This window comes from Anomalospiza imberbis, unplaced genomic scaffold (genome assembly GCF_031753505.1).
Source record: "Anomalospiza imberbis isolate Cuckoo-Finch-1a 21T00152 unplaced genomic scaffold, ASM3175350v1 scaffold_165, whole genome shotgun sequence".
In the NCBI taxonomy this organism is placed as follows: Eukaryota; Metazoa; Chordata; class Aves; order Passeriformes; family Viduidae; genus Anomalospiza; species Anomalospiza imberbis.
Genome location: NW_027099799.1, coordinates 112,618 through 132,901, shown reverse-complemented (window position 1 = coordinate 132,901; position 20,284 = coordinate 112,618). Strand labels below are relative to the sequence as shown.

The window sequence follows — 20,284 nt, the reverse complement described above, 5'->3', positions numbered from 1 at the left end:
ATTGGGGGTCTCTGGGGAGGATCTGGGGGATTTCGAGGGGTTTGGGGAGAAATCCGAGGAATTTTGGGGTTCTGGGGGGGGGGGGTTGGGGGGTCCTGGAAGGGTCTGGGGGGAATTTGGGGGAGATATGGGGGGTCCTGGGGGGATTTTGGGGGATTTGGAGGGACCTCCGAGGGATTTTGGGGAGATTTTGGGGGTCTTGGGGGGATTTTGGGGGGTCTGGACTCGGTTTTGAGGCACCTGGGGGGGGTCTGGGGGGTCTTGGAATGGGTTTGGGGGATCCCGGGGAGGATTTGGGGGGGATTTGGGGGGGATTTGGGGTTTCCGAGTCTTTGGAATTCGGGGATTTGGGGGTGAGAATTTCCTGGGGTTTTATGGGAATTTTATGGGGTTTCAGTCAGGATTAAAGGATTTGGGTCGGAATTGAGGGATTTAGGCAAAATTCGGGACCAAATATTGGGATTTGGTGGGGGGGGGATTTAATGGGATTTGGGTCAGAATTAAGCAATCTGGGCAGATCTAAATGAATTTGAGGTAAAATTTATGGGATTTGGGGTGGAATTAATGGGATTTCAGTCAGAATTTGGGGGTTTCAGGGAGAACTAAGGGGATTTGGGTCAGGATTAATGGGATTTGGGTCAGGATTAATGGGATTTGAGCCAGGTTTAATGGAATTTCAGCTAAAATTAAAGGATTCAGTCGAAATTTTGGGGGCTTTGGTTTAGAATTTGGGATTTTGGTGGGAGTTGAGGGATTTAGGGAAGGATTAACAAAATTTGAGCCAGAATTATGGGATTTGGGTAAAATTAGTGGGATTTTGGTCAGCATTAGGGGATTTGAGGCAGAATTTAGGGAATTTGGGGCAGAATTTAAAAATCTGGGTGAGAATTTAATGGGATTTGGGGCAGAATTCCAGGATTTTGGCCAAATTTAGGGAATTAATGGGGTTTGGGGCAGAATGAAGGAATTCCGGGGCGAACGAACGGAATTTGCTCAGGATTCAGGGTTTAGGTCAGGACTTTGGTGCAGAATAAATGGGATTCAGGCCAGAATTAATGGGATTTGGACCAGAATTAATGGGATTTGGACTAGAATTAATGGGAATTTGGTTGGAATTGGTGGGATTTTGTTGCAGAATTAAGGGAATTTGAGGCAAAATCAGTGGAATTGGAATCACAGTTAATGCAATTTGGGCTGGAATTAATGGGATTTGGGCTGGAATTAATGGGATTTAGGCTGGAATTAAGGGATTTGGTGCAGAATTCATAGAAATTTAACCAGAATTAAGGGATTTGGTGCAGAATGAAGGGATTGGGGGTAGAATTAATGGGATTTTTGTTGGAGTTAATGGAATTTGAGTCAGAACTGAGGGATTTGGGGTAGAATTAAGGCTTTTGAGCCAGAATTGATAGATTTTGACTACGATTAATGAACTTGAGTTGAAACTACTGGGATTTTGGTTGGCATTAAGGGATTTGGGCTGTAGTTAAGAGATTTGATGCAGAATTGGTGGGATTTTGGTCAGATTTCTGGGATATGGGGTAGAATTAAGGAATTCCGGTTGGGATTAATGGGACTTGAGCCAGCATTAAGGGATTAGGTGCAGAATTAAGGGATTTGGGGTAGAATTAATGATTTTGTTGTGGCGTGCTTGGGGGAACCCCAAACTGGTGCGCTCTTTGCGGCTTCTCTGGGTGCTGGGGCAGGTGTGCACAGCGGCAGGGTCGCTGTGGGCCGGGCCTGCGCCGCAGCCGCGCCGCACTGGGGTCACGCTGTGCCTGGGCCATGCCGGCTGGTGGTGGTGGGATCGCGGGACATCTGCACGATGGTGACGGGGCCACACAGGGCCATGGCTGCGGCCCGGCGCGGCCACTGCGCGGTGCTGAAGCGGTGTTCCGCGGGGTTCTGCGCTGTACCGGCGGGGCGGTGCTGGTCTCAGGGTCGTCGATTCTCGTGCCAGGCATTGGGCACCATTTGTTGCGGCGCGTTTGGGGGGAACACTCCGGGGTGTTGCTTGGGGGGCCCCCCAAGTTGTGAGTTCGCTGGTAGCAGCAGGCAGGCAAGGAGACTCCACACGGCTTCTGAGGGTGCTAATTAGATGAGGGTTTATTGGGGGTCCTACCTCCGGGAGGCCGCATGGTTTCTGAGGGAGAGGGAGGGAAAGGGGAGTGAGGGGAGAAAGGGGAGGGGGAGAGAGGGGCTGAGTGGGCACCAGCCAGGAGAGCCGGCAAAGAGAGAGAGTCCCGTCCCCCCGGCACACTGAACAGGGAGATTCAAAGTGGGCGCGGAACAGATTGGGCCAATGGGATTACAGACACAGGACACTGCAGGGAGGGTCACAGGCTTGGAATAGACCATACATTTTCGAGGGGTGAGACAGAGCATACCATTCGACTAAAATGTGACCACAATTTACCCTCTTTTTGTTAGAAAAAAAGATGAAGAGAATTAGGACAATTAACAATTTAAAAATGAAGCAGTAATTACACAGTTCCACAGCATAAAATAAGCACGGATTCGCGTTACTTTTCTCGGCCCCGATCAGTTCTTGAGCACCCGGCTTGGGCGTCTCAGCTTTTTCGTCGGGGCCGGGGCTCACCGCAGTTTCCGGGCGCTTTTGCGTCCGCGCTCCGGGGTGGACTGTTGGCCGCGCTTCGCCGTCAGCGCGAGGGAAGAAACAAAGAGGCAGGAAATTCGTCCAAATCCATCCGCATGGCAGCTGGATGCTTTATCGGCTGCGAGAGCTGCGATGGAAAGGCTGCAGCCGCTCCCAGCTTCGCACGGACGCAAATGGCCTCGAGCATGCCGAGGAGTGGGATGAAATAGGGAAGGGACAGGGCGGACGGGGAGCCCTCCCGCCCAGTGGGTACAGACATCGCGGTGATGACGTGTACTACAGCGATTAATGGGAACACGGCAGGGGCGGACACGGGACTTTGGGGTGAGTGGGACCGCGAGAACGGGGAGACGGGCACGGAAACCACAGGAGTAGGGAAAAACCTGGGGGATGCACGAGGGTACAAAGAACTGGAAAACTAACAAAGGAAAAACCCATAATGTGAACCCAAACCTGGGATGCAACAATTCCCCGCTTTAAATAATATAAAAAAGACAGTTGTTTCTGTTTGGATTCTTGCGCAGTGGCCTCTTCTCCTAGCTTCTTCTGCTGCTGTGACTGCTTTGTAGATGGAGAGGGCCTGGGGATGGTACTGGAGCTGCTTTTTTCCTGGGTGTTTGGGGATAGGGGAACTGGGACAACAACTTTATTATAAACACGGCCTGGAGACATATACGGTCTGAGGTAGATGTGGGAAAAGTGCTTTTTAGGGAGATGCTGAGTCTCTCCCTTTTCTGTGGTGTCTGCGACTGGATGCAACCCCTTGGTTGGTGGGATCATCGGTTGCATCCACTGGCACTGTATTGCTCCGACTCACTGACTGTCCTGGTGTGTAAGGTTTGACATGCCTCCTGGGGATCCACTTGACTCCTGAGGGCGTGGATACGCAGGCATATCCCCATCCCCAAGTCAAAAGTGGTAATGGAGCCTGGATTTCTTTAGAGTCTGGATCCCTCACTAATACTGGAGGCCTCTCCTCTGGCTGGAGCTCCTGATGTTGTTTGAAATGTCTCAGGGCTGGCGGTTCCGGTCTGTCAAAAGAGCAGTTTAGGAAATTGATGGTAAACAAGGCCTTGCAGAGCCTCTCGTGCGGTGACAGCACTCGCACATCTCCCTGCTGCTTCCGGAGGACCTGCTTCAACCTCTGATGAGTCCTCTCTATTATGGCCTGGCCGGTGGGGGAGTGAGGAATCCCGGTTTTATATTGGACCTCCCATTCCTGCAGGAAGTTACTGAGCACCCTGGAAGTATATGCTGGACCATTATCAGTTTTTATTGTGGCTGGGACCCCCAAAGTAGCAAAGGCGTGTATGAGGTGTTTTCTCACGTCTGTGGCCCTTTCCCCTATGTGGGCTGAGGCAAAAACTGCTCCCGAGAAGGTGTCCACGGTTACATGGACATACCTGAGCTTCCTCAGTTCAGGGACTTTGGTGACATCCATCTGCCATACCTCACATCTGCGGAGGCCTCTGGGATTCACACCTGCTCCCAGTGTTGGTAAAGATGTCTCCTGACAGTTGGGGCATGAGGCCACAATTTCCCTGGCTTGGTCACGCCACAGATGGAACTGGCGTACCAGACCTGGGGCATTTTGATGGAACTGCTGATGGCTGAGCCTGGCCTGCTCGACTATGTTTGGCTGGCCTCCCAGCTGTACTGGGGCTGCCAAGGCGTCTGCTCTGCGGTTCCCTTCGGCCATAAAGCCTGGGAGATCCGTGTGTGACCTCACATGTACCACATAAAAGGGATGCTCATGGTTAGAAACCAGGTGTACTAATTCTGTGAGCAACCTGAAGATGACCTGATTTGGGACCTCTTTTACAACTGCATGTTCAGCTCTAGACACTGCTCCTGCCACATATGCCGAATCTGTTACCAGATTAAAAGGTTGATCGAATTTTTTAAAAGCCCTCACGACAGCATCCAACTCAGCTACTTGTGGGGAACCTTCCACCACCTTAATGTCTGATTCTCACAACGGAGTCTCTGGGTCCTTCCAAGTCACTACTGACTTGAGGGACTTCCCTGACCCATCTGTGAACACTGTCAGTGCTTTGAGTGGCTTTTTACTTTGCAATTCTTTTGGCAATATTTTGAACTCTGTGTTGAACAGATGATGGCCAGGATGCCCAATTTGAATTTGGCCTGAGAAGCTGTCTAGAGCAAACTGCAAATTTTCATTTTGTCTGAGAAGGTGTTCAAAGGTCTCCTTGGTCATTTTCCCCGTGGATGTTTTGATGGGGAGGTGGATACATGTGAAGTCACAACCCGCTAGTACTTGCAGACGAGCCCTGGCCCGTATTATGAGCTGCGCCATCAGCTCTTGTGGCCTGGCGATACTCTTGGACTGTCTGTGGCCGAGGAACACCCACTCTATTATCAAGAGGGGGTCCTGTTGGCCCTTGTCCCACTGGAATATTATACCATATAAATGGGGTAACTCACCTAAGATGATGAAGCGGAAAGGCAGCCCTGGTTGACAGCGATGGGCTTGCCTACTCGCGATGGTGGTTTGGACCTTCTCGAGTGCAGCTCTGGCCTCCCGGGTCAGGACTCCTGGGGAACTTAAACCCTCATGCCCCTCCCTTTCTGGTAACAAGTCAAAAAGAGGGGATAGTTCCCTCGTGGTGAGTCCCAGCCATGGCCTGATCCAATTTAGCGATCCACACAAGCGCTGGATGTCATTCAGCGTCTTGGGGTTGTTACTTATCTGAATTTGTTGAGGCCTAATTGTTTGGTTGTTAATTTCTAGGCCCAGGTACTTCCAGGGTGGCAGTAACTCTACCTTCTCTTTTTGTAGTTTGAATCCAGCCACTGACAAGGCCCTAACAGTGTCCTCCAGAGCTGCTTGTAGGACCTCGTTGTCAGGGGCACAAATCAGCACGTCATCCATGTAATGATAGAAAATACAGGATGTCCACTTGGCACGCATTGGGGACAGAACCCTGGCGACATACCACTGGCATATAGTGGGGGAACATTTTAGCCCCTGAGGTAGTACTGTCCAGTGGTAGCGCTTCATAGGGGCTTCCCTGTTGATGGAGGGTACAGAGAAGGCAAAACGGGGAGCATCATCCGGATGGAGCGGGATTTGAAAGAAGCAATCCTTAATGTCAATTACAGCCAAATTATAATTTTGGGGTAGCATAGATGGAGATGGCATACCCGGTTGGAGAGAGCCCAGATTTTCTATGGCTTCATTAATTTTCCTTAGATCATGGAGGAGTCGCCACATGTCCTTCCCTGGTTTTTTAATTACAAACACTGGAGAATTCCAGGGGCTGTTTGTTTTTACAATGTGTCCTTTGGCCAATTCCTCCTCCAGTATTTTTGTGAGGGCCTGCAGTTTTTGTTTACTTAGCAGCCACTGCTCCACCCAGACGGCCACTGCTCCACCCAGACAGGCTTACCTGTGAGCCATGTTAATTTCTGTGTGGGGCGCTCCTCAGTGGCCGCACCTAAAAATGCCAGGGGCCAGAAATTCCAATTTGGCTCCCCACTGGGACATGGCGTCTCTCCCCCATAGTGTAAATTTACAATCGATCACGAACGGACATACTGAGGCCAGCAGCCCGTTCGGACCCTTAATTTGGATAATATTTTTTGATTGCTTTGCTGGCTGGGGCCCGCCTAGTCTTAAGACTGGTGTGGCCACGCTTTGTAGCTCCCAGTGTGATGGCCACTTGTGTGGTGGAATGACCATCACGTCTGCCCGTGTCCAACATCCCCTGAAGGTATGCAGAACGGCCCTCACACTTGAGTTTACACCATACGAGGGGTTTTTCCTCTCCCAACTTCCCAGCATAAACGTCTGAGAGTTCCAGGTCATTGCAGAGAGCACGAGGAATAGGAATTGCCTGTGCAATAACCTGGCCTTTAGGCAGGAAGAGGGGGGGATGGACACAGCGTGCCACAAGATAGAAGAGCCTCGGATTAAGAGTGGAAATTACCGGAGGAACCTCTATCTCCAGTGGGGTGCTTTTTGTGTCTCCAAGCACGAGGTACCTGCAGTTCAGAAGGTCCTCCTTCCTCCTGGTTTCACAGCGGCAGATGTGTGATAGAAGCTCTGCATCTGCTATGAAAAACTGCCAGTCCTGGGAACGAAAGTGGACAGAATTGGTGAGTCGGAGCCGATAAGGCTCCCCGATGTCAGTAGTTGAGAGGCAGCCGCTTACAGATGGGACTAGATGGTGTATCGTGGCTCCTCTCGCGGCACCACGACTTGCCTCATTTTTATCAGCACGCGAGGCAAGTGCGCGTTCCTTTCCTAGTTTTTTGGGATTGTGGGGCTCCCATCCCTCCTCCCTCCTCCCGCAGCCCCGGGTGGTATAGTCCTTAGAAGTGGGCAGCGATCCTGAAAATGTCCCTCCTGATGGCAGTGGAAGCACTGGCGTGTGGATGGAAGTCGCTTCGGAGCTGAGTTCCTTGGAGGAGCAGCAGCAGATGCGACCAGCTTGTCTTTAGGTCTCTTTGGGGCCTCCTCCTCTATCAGGTGCAATTTCAGGGTGCACTCCTCGATGATCTGGTCGAGGGTCGGCGCTGGTGAGGCCGGCAGTGACAGGATGATTCTTTTGCACATGGTGTTGGCGTTCATGTGCACCACTTCTAGGACTAGCCCGTCTCGGTGTTCAGGTCTCTCCACCCGTCTCTCGACTGCTGCCCGGACCCGGTCTACGAAATCCACAAAAGGCTCTGCGACACCTTGTTTAATTGCTGTATAGAGAACCATCGGGTCCTTGGTGGGCATGCCCAGGAACGCACGCTCTGCTGCACCCCTGGACATGTCCAGCACGGCCGTTGGAATTCCCCGAGCTTGAAGTTGCCCTTCACTCCATTCTCCTTCACCCACAAGATGGTCCAAAGTGATTGGTTCTTCCGCGACATCCAGGCTGTGAGGCCCTTCTCGGATTTCGGGAAGCAGGTCTGCTGCCAGTTTCTTCCACCTCCTCTCCCACAGGCTATATTCTGATGGGAGAAGCAGGCAGCTAAACAGATGCTTAAGGTCTGCTGGCACTACGGTTCTAGACGTTAATGTGGCTTTTAAAATGCCTTTAAAGAAGAGGCTTTTTTGTCCAAAATCACGTGATATTTTGCAGACCTCTTTTATGGATTCATAGGGAAGGGGTGTCCATGTAGGGTTTTCCCCTCCTCTGGCGTAGGAGGCTGGAGTGCGGAGCGACTGCTCGACTTCATAGATTGGGCCCGTCCCCTCCCCTCCCCCCTACACCCCCTCCCACCGCTGGGTATCCGAGGAGCGGGAGGACGTGGGGGTGGGGTATGAGGGACAGGGTGGACAGGGCGGGGGGAATCTTCTCCCTGGGACAGCGGGGCAGAGGTGACAGACCCCTCCCTGTTGGGGGAGGGTGGGGCTGATGTTGTGGCAGGCAGGACATGGAAGAAGGGAACGCCTGCCCCAGGGGGAACAGGGGGAGGGGTGGCAACCCGATGCCTGGAGTGGGCGGTGCCCACACCCACAGGGAAGCAGGAGGGGGTGGGGTCAAAGGTGGGGATACAGGGAACAAAGGAGACAAAGGGATTATGGGAAGAAGAAACCCCTTCACGTGGCCACCCTCCATCTTGGGAAGACAGAGGCCCTAGCCACGTGGCTACGGCTTCCTCAGGGGGACAAAGGATTCAGGGGAGCAGAGCAGCGCGGGGTAGTGCCAGAACTAGGATTTCTAACTGGGAAAAAGGGATTAGAAAAGGGGTTTGGGGTCAGTTCCTCAGCGGAGTAGCTAATTCCAGTAAGGCGAGGGTGCTGGGGCGGCTCGGGGGAGCCAGGAGCACGGTCCACATCTGTGGAGCTGCCCTGCGCCTCAGAGTGGCGGAGTACTCCCCTCTGCCTATCCAGGTTAGGGGAAAACGGAGTAGGAGAGGATGGGGAAATGGATTCAGGGGAAAAAACAGTTTTGCCCGATGGCTCTTTCCTTTCCCTGCCCGCTTCTCGTGCAGACCCTGCTTTTACAACCTCTGAGATCAGCAAATGGAGCTTTGGGAAGCAATCTTTCACAGAGGGATCCCTGTCGATTCCTTCTGCTAACCTGGCTCCTACTTGCTCCCAGAACTCTGTTCTGTGAGCATCCTCCGCGGTTACACGTGGAAAGGAAAAGCAGAGCCATCATACAAACTGCTTGACTGAATTTTTGGGGTAGGGATGTTTTACTGATAAAATCCCCTTAATTTGGGTACAGAATTCCCTTTGTTGGGTAGATAGCGTGGTCCCCATGCTATTTCTACCCACAGCCTCACCCCTGGTGCAGAAAAGGCGAAAGAAAAAAAGCAAAAAACGCTAAAGACCCCGGCGGCCCGCCGCACACGCTGCGCGCTGCGTGATCCGTACCCCCGGAAACGCGGGGTACCCCCGGAAACGCGTACCGGTACCCCCGGAAACCCCCGGAAACGCGGCCCACCCACCTGAAGTATCAGCCGGGTACCCCCCATGGCTATTCACTCACCAAACCGGAATCTTCGCAAATAAAAGCTGCTACCAGGGTCTTCTTTCCCGGGAAGCATCCATTCTTTGGCTTTTCGTAGCCATGAATGGTTGCGCTTCCAGTCCCACGCAGGAAAACACAGCTTGTTTTCCTGTGGGTGGCGGAGATGTCACTGACTTGCTTCGGGAGGACTCTTGCTCCTGTTTTCAGTCTGGCACGGAGCACTTTTCTGTCATAGACCGTGACCCTGCGGTGGTGACGGTGGTTTTCTGCGTGGATCGCGCTCGCTCGTCTCGGCAGCGGCGCTCGCTGGTCAGTGGCGCAGCTTCGTGGCGGCGGCGCTCTCTCCGCGTGGCTCCTGGGTGCTCTGTGGTGACTCTCTGCCTGCTCCGCGGCTTTGCGCTGGCCATGGCCCTGACGTTGGGCGCCACTTGCAGCTTCGCGTTACTTTTCTCAGCCCCGATCAGTTCTCGAGCGCCCGGCTTGGGTGTCCCAGCTTTTCTTCGGGGCCGGGGCTCACCGCAGTTCCCAGGCGCTTTTGCTGCCGCGCTCCGGGGTGGGCTGTTGGCCATGCTTTGCCGTTGGCGTGAGGGAAGAAACAAAGAGGCAGGAAATTCGGCCAAATCCGTCCGCATGGTGGCTGGATGCTTTATTGGCTGCAAGAGGTGCGGTGGAAAAGCTGCAGCCGCTCCCAGCTTCGCACGGATGCTAATGGCCCTGAATGTGCAGCAGAGTGGGATGAAATAGGGAAAGGGACAGGGCGGATGGGGAATCCTCCCGCCCAGTGGGTACAGACGTCGTGGTGATGACGTGTACTACAGTCACCAATGGGAACACGGCAGGGGCGGACACGGGGCTTTGGGGCGAGTGGGACTGCAAGAATGGGGAGACGGGCACAGAAACCACAGGAGTAGGGAAAAATCCGGGGGATGCACGAGGGTACAGAGAACCGGAAAACTAACAAAGAAAAAACCCATAATTTGAACCAAAACCCAGGATGCAACAATAAGTACAATTGCAGTGAGGATAAATTGAATACACTATAAACAGTCCATTTGATTTGTTGTTTGCCTTTGGTTGGAGGTATTGTTCAGTTCTGAAAGGGTGTTAACACAGTACAAAGATAAAATGAGTATTTAATTGTAATAAACGGCTAATGTGGGTCCATATTGCAGATTTTTAAACGAATTTAAAGCATGGGCAAGTGCTTAAAGGGCTTCAGCCTTTGGCACTAAGCTCATATGAGAATTTTGGGATTGGCCTTTTCAGCGTGACTGGCCCAATGGTGTCTCACCTTTTCCAACTGGCTTTTCGGACCACCACGGCCACCAGTTTTAGGCTATGGCATTGACTTCTGTTCCCCCTCTCAGGGACAGGAAAACACCTGGAGCCCCCTAGACTCCACACAGGTTTGTGGCCTCAGATCCTCACCCTTGGATCTGAGCTTTACCACAAAAAAAAAAATCGCAAAATACTTTACCACTGCTTCCACCTTCCAACTGGTTTGACCCAGAAGACCCCCGGTTTTAGGTCATTAAAAGAAGAACAAAAAGAAAAAAAAGAAATTTGGCTTCAGCTACTGTGTACACTCAGGGAGCATTCACCACAAAAAACTGCAAAATACTTTCCCAGACACCATTTTAGGTTATCAGTCACCCTCAGAACCTACTGAGGGCAGCATAAACCCAAAAGTGATTCTGGTCCAGCAGTCTAATACTATCTGAACACTCACTGTTCAAGAAACAATTGAAAACTGCTACTCGTTGGATCTACCCTTGTGACCTGACAGGCCCCTGCTTTCTAAAACTGAAAACAGTACAGACAATCTGCAATATGAACACAAACTTAAACTAGAAAAGCATAATTGTAAAAACTACTTCATGGGGACGGGAGGGAAATGGAGAGAAGACAGGTATGGGATAAAAATGATAAAAAGGTTAGAGGGTTTTAGGAGAAAAGTTCTAGCTGACGAGCTCTTTTCAGCTAGAACAAGTGGGTAGGGATTGGGAACTGGGGAGATTACGGGGAGCCAGGGACTCTGCGAAAGAAAAATATTTTCGGGGTACCCTGTGCCTTCGAGTGGTTTGCTCCCGGTGAACTACCCAAAATAGGGAAAAAAGGGTATGGATTGCAGAGAAGGATATAATCCTGCTCTTGGAATAACAGGAAAAGGAGATCATGAAGTACAATTTACAATTCAACTAAATATACAAGGCTGTTGAAACTGATATTACAAAATTAATTTTGCTGTGGGTTTTGGTTTCTCAGCTTTTTCCCCAATTCCAGCTCCCACCCCGTGGGATTTGGAAGGTGGAAATTAGGAATTAGGAGCTAAAGGGGGGGTTGGTTCATGAGAGACAGGGAAGGGGTGGACCACGAGGGAGAAAGCAGGAAGAAAGGAATTTAGGGAAGGAGAAAGCAGAAGATGGTGCCATGCCATGTGGCTGGAGCCATCTTGGCTGACACGTGGTTGTGGATTTGTTGGATATTCTTGGGGTTTTGTTTAGGGGAAGGCGGGGTAGGGATGAAGTTAGGGAGAAGGGGCAGCAAGGGAGGGAGAGAGTAAGACCGAGGAAGGAAGTCACAGAACTGAGGAAAGCAGTTTTGGGGGGTGCAGTGCCCGGGTCGTCTGGTGGCTTCCTCATGGAAACTGGTGGGCTTTCACCGCTGCTGTGGTCCAGGGCATCAGCAGTGGAATGGATTTGGTGCAGAATAACAGGATTTGGGCCAGAATTAAGGAATTTGGGTCAGAATTCATGGAAATTGACCAGAATTAAAGGATTTGATGCAGAATTAAGGGATTTGGGGTAGAATTAAGGAATTTGTGTTGGAATTAAAGAGCTTTTTGTTGGAATTAATGGATTTGAGCCGGAATTAATGGGATTTGACCCAGAATTAGGGGATTTCATACAAAATTAGTGTGAGTTTGGGTGGAATTAATGAGATTTGGGCTGGAATTAATGGGATTTCTGTTGGAATTAATGGGATTTCTGTTGGAATTAATGGGATTTCTGTTGGAATTAATGGGATTTTGGCTGGAATTAATGGGATTTGAGCCAGAATTAATGGGACTTGGGCCAGAATTAAGGGATTTTATCACAGAACCAGCGTGCTTCAAGCCAGAATTTTGGGGGGATCTGGGTCAGAAATCTGGAATTCGGCGCAGAACTCGCGTGATTCGCGCCATTCCTCCCCAGTTCCTGACCCCAAACCCTGGCATTCCCCCCCCTCAGTCCCTCCCCCTCCTCCTCTGCCATGCCCCAAACCTGCTCCCCCCCTCCCCCTCCCTCCTCCTCCTCCTCCTCCTCCTCCTCATCCTCGCTGCTGCACGTGGAGTTCCCGCAGGTGCCGCCGGCGCTGCTCTCCAACCTGAACCAGCAGCGCCTGGAGGGGAAGCTCTGCGATGTCTCCATCCACGTGCAGGTGAGCTGTGTCCAAAAAGAGAATAGAACCCCTAAGCTTTGTAGGAGCTGTGAACCCCACAGCTTTGTAACAGTTGTGAACCCCTCAGCTTTGTAGGAGCTGTGAACCCCACAGCTTTGTAACTGTTGTGAACCCCTCAGCTTTGTAGGAGCTGTGAACCCCACAGCTTTGTAACTGTTGTGAACCCCTCAGCTTTGTAGGAGCTGTGAACCCCACAGCTTTGTAGGAGCTGTGAACACCACAGCTTTGTAACAGTTGTGAACCCCACAGCTTTGTAGGAGCTGTGAACTCCACAGCTTTGTAGGAGCTGTGAACACCACAGCTTTGTAACAGTTGTGAACCCCTCAGCTTTGTAGGAGCTGTGAACACCACAGCTTTGTAACAGTTGTGAACCCCACAGCTTTGTAGGTGTTGTGAATCCCACAGCTTTGTAGGAGTTGTAAAGCCAGTGTGTTCATTGTGGCGCTGGGCACACGTGGGGATTGCTCCCTGGTCTGGTTTGAAGCAAAACCAGTGAGAGACTCCAAGTCAGAAATACAATTTATTAGGAAAAGGGAAAAGAAACAAAATCCATGTAATAATACAAAAGGAAAATCACTGACAGAGTCAGAATACAACCTGACACCCTTTTGGCCAGCGTATTGGTAGCAGTCCAAATTGAAGTGGCTGCAGTCCTCCTGGAGTGTCAGGTGTGGTTCTGTTGGAGCAGTGATCCTGTAGGAGGGTGGAGTCTTTCTCTGAAGGTCCAGTGGAACACCCCAGCTCTTCCTCTTGGAAACCTGTGGGAAGGCTGAGTCTGGCTCCCAAAATCTCAGATTATATCCAGTTAGGAATGCTTGGCTCCTCCCCTGTCATCTCCAGATTATATCCAGGTGGGGATGCTTAGCTCCTCCCCCCTGGGCGGAGCATTGCACAATGGGCTAATATCATTCTGAGTCATGTGGTGGGTCCTTGATTGCCAATTGAACAGAAATGGCTCACGGAGGGAGTTATCTCAGAGTCATTATTTCAATTAATCAAGCCTCACTAAGATACTGAGCTTCCTCTGCAACTCTCTGAAAAATGAGTGACTGGAAGAGCTGGGCTATTTTAGTTTTATTTCAGAAAACATTGACACTGTTTGGATAGATTATTTATTTTCCTTTCCTACCTGCTTCACTTGCTCTCCTGCTACGATTTTCTCTGAAAAGCAATATTGTGTTTACCTGGCAACAGTGGATGATAAGCTGTTCTCAGCTGTCAAACAGAAAACTACAATTTGTGTGTGGCCTAGAAAGATTTAATGGTGACAGATGGGAAGGCTGGGGAAGCTGGGAGCAACCTGTGGGATTTTAGAAGGGAGCTGCTTCTCAAGGCATGGAACTGATCAACAGGAGATGAGGAAAACACTGCCCCTCCTGCTTCCAACAGCCCTTGAGGATGGGGAGAGAATAAATCTGTGTATTGGAACCTGGGACACTCCCTTGTAGCATCAAGGCGTACCCGAGGCAGGGAAATGATTGGCATCTGACTCCATTGATTCAGAAGTGCTGAACAATTCCTTTATTAAGCTAGATTACATTATACTATACTATATTGCATTAGACCATATTACATTATACTATATTGCATTATACTATACTATAGCAAAGAGATGCTGTACTGCAAAGAATACTAAAGAACACTATGTACTTACTATCTCACTAACTAACTAACTAGCTAGAAAAAACCATGACTCCCTGCCCAGAGTCCCGGCACAGCTGTGGATCCAATTGGTCAATCAATCCTAACAACCATCGCCAGAATCCAATCCAGCAATCACCTTGCGTGAACAATCTCCGGACCACATTCCACATGGGCACAACAACGAGCAGTGAGATAAGAATTGTTTTGATTCTCTTTTCTCTGCTTCTCTCAGGAGAAATCCTGAGAAAGCCAAGTCTTCCTCTGTTCAGAGGGTGTGTGAATGCCACAGGTGGATAAAGAGGGTTTGGGAATTCTCAGTCTTGCACATGTCCTTTGAAGGGGGGAGTGTGGCATTCACACGCCCTCTGGACACAGAGAGACTTGGCTTTCTCAGGATTTCTCCTGAGAGAAGCAGAGAAAAGAGAATCAAAACAATTCTAATCTCGCTGCTGCTGTTGTTGTGCCCATGTGGAATGTGGTCTGGAGATTGTTTCCCCAAGGTGATTGCTGGATTGGATTCTGGCGATGGTTGTTTGGATTCATGACCAATTGGATCCACAGCTGTGCCGGGACTCTGGGCAGAGTCACGGGTTTTTCCAGTTAGTGAGTGATAGTTCTTGTTAGTGAATATAGTGTAATATAGTTATAGTATAATAAAGTAATTAATTAGCCTTCTGATATCACGGAGTTCTGTGCACCATTCTTCCCAGACTTCGGGCATGGTAGCACCGATATCCCCCTTGCTTATGCATATGCAGAGAGCCTCATGCATATTCATTTTACTGGTTTCAGTTTCAAGTTGCAATCAGTTTTTATCAGTTTTTATCGGTCCTTGCCCTTTGTGCAGACAGCTCTCAGTCACCCTCAGCCTTTGCCCCAACAAATGGGCCCCCGCTTATCTTGGCAGTTTGAATTTTTGAATTCCTTCTCAGTTTGAGTTTTTGAATTCCTTCTCTCCACTTATCCTGGGAGTTTGAATTTTCTAATTCCTTCTCTCCATTTATCTTTGGCGTTTGAATTTTCAAATTTCTTCTCAGTTCAAATTTTTGAATTCCTTCTCCCTGCTTAACTTGGGAGTTTGAATTTTCGAATTCCTTCTCAGTTTGAATTTTTGAATTCCTTCTCTCTGCTTATCTTGTGAGTTTGAATTTTAGAATTCCTTCTCTGGCCGAGGTCATTCTGCCGCACAAGTTTTTGATTTTTCTCTCTTGTGAGAAGGGGGAGCCTTGATGAGCCTTAACGAGCACAGATGAGCTCATTACAGGCTCAGAACTTCTCCCCTGAATCTGGAACGGATTTTGTAGGAGGACGGTGGGTAGGATGGTTGGAAGGACGGAGACAAGAGATCTCTGAAGCCAGGGCTTGGAACCCGGGTTTATTGCAAAGGGGCAATAAACTTTTATATTGCCCTGTTTGTATTGGCAGGGGCCCTGTTTGGGGCTGCCAGCTGCAGCTCCGAGCAGGCCTGTAAGAGAGACCCGAAAGAGAGAGGAGTTCCCGTTACAATACCATAAATCTGTGCTGAATATTCTAATTTTCACTAACCAATCCAGTACAGGATACAAATCCTATAGCATTTGCATACAGCCTATAAGAATCATGACATTACCATACTGTGTTACATTTTAAACGCTAAAAACTTCTCTTTGGACCCCTTCTGCCAAGCCAGTAGGGTCTGCTCTGACCCTTGGAGCTGTCTGCAAGCAGAGGGTGTTGTTTCATCAAAAGGGGATTACTTTTAGCTGGCCACGCCACTGTTTTCCAGTTGTCCAGTAACCAAGGTTTGCCATCTCAAAGCTTGATTTCATTTCCATCTCACGTATCGTTTCCATATTCTCAGAATACTTTGCCAGGCAATCGCATTGATGAGGCTTTCCTGTTTCACCTTCCCTTCAGCCGGCCATGCCATTGTTTTCCAGTTGTCCAGTAACCAAGGTTTGCCATCTCAGAGCTTTTTTCATTTCCATCTCAGTTGTCGTTTCCACATTCTCAGAAGCTTTTGCCAGGCAATCGCATTGATGAGATTCCCCGTTTCACCTGTCCCGGCAGGATTTCTGTCCCGCTCAATTCCCGCTCTGTCCCGCAGGGCCGCGAGTTCCGCGCGCACCGCGCCGTGCTGGCCGCGTCCTCGCCCTTCTTCCACGACCAGCTGTTCCTGAAGAACCTGGACTCCATCGAGCTGCCCGGCGTCATGGACCCCGCGGCCTTCGCGCTGGTGCTGGGCTGCGCCTACACCGGGCGCCTGTCCATGGCCCGCGGGGACCTGCTCAGCTTCCTGACGGTGGGCAGCGTGCTGCAGATGTGGCACATCGTGGACAAGTGCACCGAGCTGCTGCGGGAGGGCCGCGCTGCCGAGCCGCCCGCTTCCTCCTCGTCCTCATCATCCTCGTCATCTTCATCATCCTCCTCCTCCTCCTCGCGGCTGCTCTCCAGCCGCGCCAGCGACAGCCAATCCCCCAGCAGCACCAACGCGCTGCTCCCGGCGCCGCTGCCCGAGCTCCCGTCGGGGAAAGCGGGCAGCGAGGAGGACGAGGAGGAGGAGGAGGAGGGCAGCGAGGAAGGGCCCCGGGCTCTGCCCCAAAAACCCTGGATTTTGGTCAAGCGCCAGTGGCTGCAGGAGGACCTGGTGCTCACCTGCGAGGAGGATGAGGAGCCTGTGGCAGGGGTGTGCCGGGAAAATCCAGGAGTTCCTGGCGGGAATGAGCTCGGGGAGGGCAGGAAAGGGAGCGTGGGAGAGGGGGGGGAGGCCGGCCAGGAAAATTCGGGAATGGGACCCGGGAACAGCCGGGAAAATTTGGGAATGGGATCTGGGAACAGCCGGGAAAATTCGGGAATGGGACCCAGGAATAGCTGGGAAAATTTGGGAATGGGATCCGGGAGGGGCCGAGGCGCCTGGGGCATCAAGGGGATCCACGGAATTCCACAAGGAGATGAGGGAATTCTGCAGGAAAATGAGGGAATTTCTCATGGAAATGAGGGAATTCTGCACGAAAGTGAGGGAATTTCGCATGGAAATGAGGGAATTTTGCACAGGACTGGTGGGATTTCACACAGAAGCGAAGGAATTGGGGGAATTTCACCCGAAAACGAGGGAACCCTGCAGGGAACTGGGCGGATCCCACGCGGAACCGAGGGAATCGTGCACAGAACCGGCAGAAATTCGCATGAAAACGAGGGAATTTTGACCGGAATAGGAATTTCACACAAAAATGAGGGAATTTTGACCAGAACCACTGGAATTTCACATGACGGAATTTTGCACAGAACCGGCAGAGTTTCGCACGAAAACGAGGAAATTTTAACTGGAATCAGCGGAATTTTGCATGAAAATTCAGGAATTTTGACAAGAACCGGCAGAATTCGGGATGGAACTGAGGGAATTTTGACCGGAACTGGTGGAATTTCACACAAAAATGAGGGAATTTTAACCGGAATCAGAGGAATTTCACACAAAACCTTGGGAAATTCACACAGAACCGTTGGAATTTCGCATGAAAATTTGGGGATTTCGACCAGAACTGGTGGGATTCCAGAGGGAACTGAGGGGATTTTGACCAGAACCGGCAGAATTTCACAGGAAAATTCGGGAATTTCGCCCAGACCCACCCGAATCATGAATCCCGGAGCTGCCCGTAGAGCGCCCCGCGCGGCCGGGGCGGGTCCCGGCCCCTCGCAGCCCTCACCTGCCGCCCAGGTGAGCTCGTGCGGCTCGGCCAAGGTGTTCGTGTGCCACTGCGGGAAGGCATTCTCGCACCGCAGCATGCGCGAGCGGCACGTGAACATGCACCTGGACCTGCGGCCCTTCACCTGCGCGCAGTGCCGCAAACGCTTCAAGATGAAACATCACCTGACGGAGCACATGAAAACCCACACCGGGCTGCGGCCCTACACCTGCAGCACCTGTGAGCGCACCTTCATGTGGAGGGACAGCTTCGTCAGGCACCGGGGCACCTGTGCGGGGACAGCTGGCACACCTGAGTGACACCTGAGTGACACCTGAGTGACACCTGAGTGACACCTGGCACACCTGAGTGACACCTGGCACACCTGATACCTGGCATACCTGACACTTGAGTGACACCTGGCACACGTGGGCACAGGTACTGTCACACCTGTCATACCTATCACACCTGCAACACCTGTGAGTGCACCTTCATGTGGAGGGACAGCTTTGTGAGACAGAGGGGCACCTGTGTGGGGACACCTGGTACACCAGAGTGACACCTGAGTGACACCTGGGTGACACCTGGGACACTTGGGCACAGGTAATGTCACACCTGCCACACCTGAGTAACACCTGTAACATCTGAGTGACACCTGGCACACCTGAGTGACACCTGGCACACCTGGGCACAGGTGATGTCACACCTGGGCAGGTGCAGGGACAGCTCCGTGTGACAGAGGGACACCTGTGCCAGGACAGCAGGGACACGGGAGAGGGGTGTGGGCAGGGTACAGGTGCACAGTGACACCTGGGAAAGCTGGGGACTGGTGATGTCACACCTGGGTGGGTGCAGGGATACAAAGCCACCTGTGTGGGGATGGGGACATGGGGGGACTCAGGGTGATGCCACAGGTGTGACGTCATCACACCTGGGGTGACATCACACCTAGTGGGATTGGTGACATCATACCTGGTGGGGTGACGTCACACCTGGTGGGGTGGAGAGCTGAGGGGGAAGGGGACAGCTGGGCACGAAGGTGACGTCACGCCCATGTGAGCCTGGAGGTCACACACCTGGATGATGTCACACCTGGCTGGGGTCACATCACACCTGGGCAGGAGGGGGTGTGGACAGGTGATATCATGGTCAAGTGAGCTGGTGACATCACACTGGGGTAGGGGTGATGTCATAACCAGGGGACAGCACACCTGAATGGAGAGGTGACATCACACCTGGATAACCAGGTCCCACCCCCACCTGGACACCTGGATCCCCTCACACCTGGATCCCTCACACCTGGATCCCCTCACACCTGGATCTCTCACTCCTGAGTCCCAGCCTGCCCAGACGTTGGTGTTCCTGCACACCTGGATCACCAGTTCCCAGCACACCTGGGCACCTACACCCTGCCCAGACAAACCTGGATCTCCTCAGGACACCTGGACCTGCTCAAAACCCACCTGGAACCCCCCCCAAGGACACCTGGAACCCCCCAGAAAGCACCTGGACTCACAGAGGAACACCTGGGACTGCCCCCAGGACACCTGAAACCCTCCCAGGAACACCTGGATGTCTTCTGAGCACACCAGGAGCCCACAGGAACACCTGGATCCCCCAAAAAAACACCTGGGGCACCCCCAAAACCACCTGGAAATGCCTCAGGGACACCTGGAGCACCCCTGGGGCACCTGAACATCTCTCAAGGACACCTGGGTCCCTCCCCAAACCCACCCAAAACTCACCTGGACCCACCCAGGAGCACCTGGAACTGCCCCCAGGAACACCTGGACCCACCCAAACCCACTGGAAGCCCCCAAAAATCCACGTGGGATCCCCAAAATCCCACCTGGCCCCTCCTCCTGTGATGTCACAAGTGTGGCTGTGTCCCCCCACCCATCCGGGTTTGTATTTTTGGGTTGATTTGTGGCAATTTTCGGTTTCCATTGATAAAAATCCAACCAGGGGCGGGGCCAAGGCTCATTTGGGGTCCGGGCTTCGGGAGGGGGCGGGGCCAGAACACAGGACTGGGAACTGGGAGGGGCGGGGTCTGAGGGGGTGGGGTGCTTGGGCATGTCTGGCAACAATGGGCGGGGCTAGAAACACGGGGCGGGGCCTAAAAGGGGGCGTGTCCAACGTCTGGGGATTCATCCTGTCCCCTCCTTGCCCCCAAATTCCCCGGGACCCTCCCGTCACCGCCCCTCCACGAAACCCCACAGCCCGTCCCCTCTCGGCCTCCTTGAGCTGTTCTCACCTGGGAAACTCCAAATCTTTGGGAATTCTCACCTGGCACCCCCAAACCTCACCTGTGGCCCCCCAAACCTCACCTGGGACCCCCAAAATCTCCTCAGAACCTCCCAAACTTCATGAGGGACCCCCCCCAAACCTCACCTGGGTGTCTGGGAACCCCCAAATCTTTGGAAATTCTCGCCTGGGACCCCCCCAAATCTCACCTGGGACCACCCAAACATCAGCTGAGACCC

General features: G+C 52.0%; 1 protein-coding gene across 1 annotated transcript; it reads left to right on the top strand.

Annotated features, from left to right (window-relative positions):
• Positions 1-12,306: 12,306 nt before the first annotated feature.
• Positions 12,307-18,203, top strand: ZBTB22 (zinc finger and BTB domain containing 22). The gene is made up of 3 exons (XM_068178060.1): positions 12,307-12,474; positions 16,226-16,867; positions 17,834-18,203. The coding sequence occupies exons 1-3, from the start codon at positions 12,307-12,309 to the stop codon at positions 18,119-18,121; spliced, it is 1,098 nt and encodes a 365-aa protein (XP_068034161.1). The 3' UTR covers positions 18,122-18,203.
• The last annotated feature ends 2,081 nt before the right edge of the window (positions 18,204-20,284 follow it).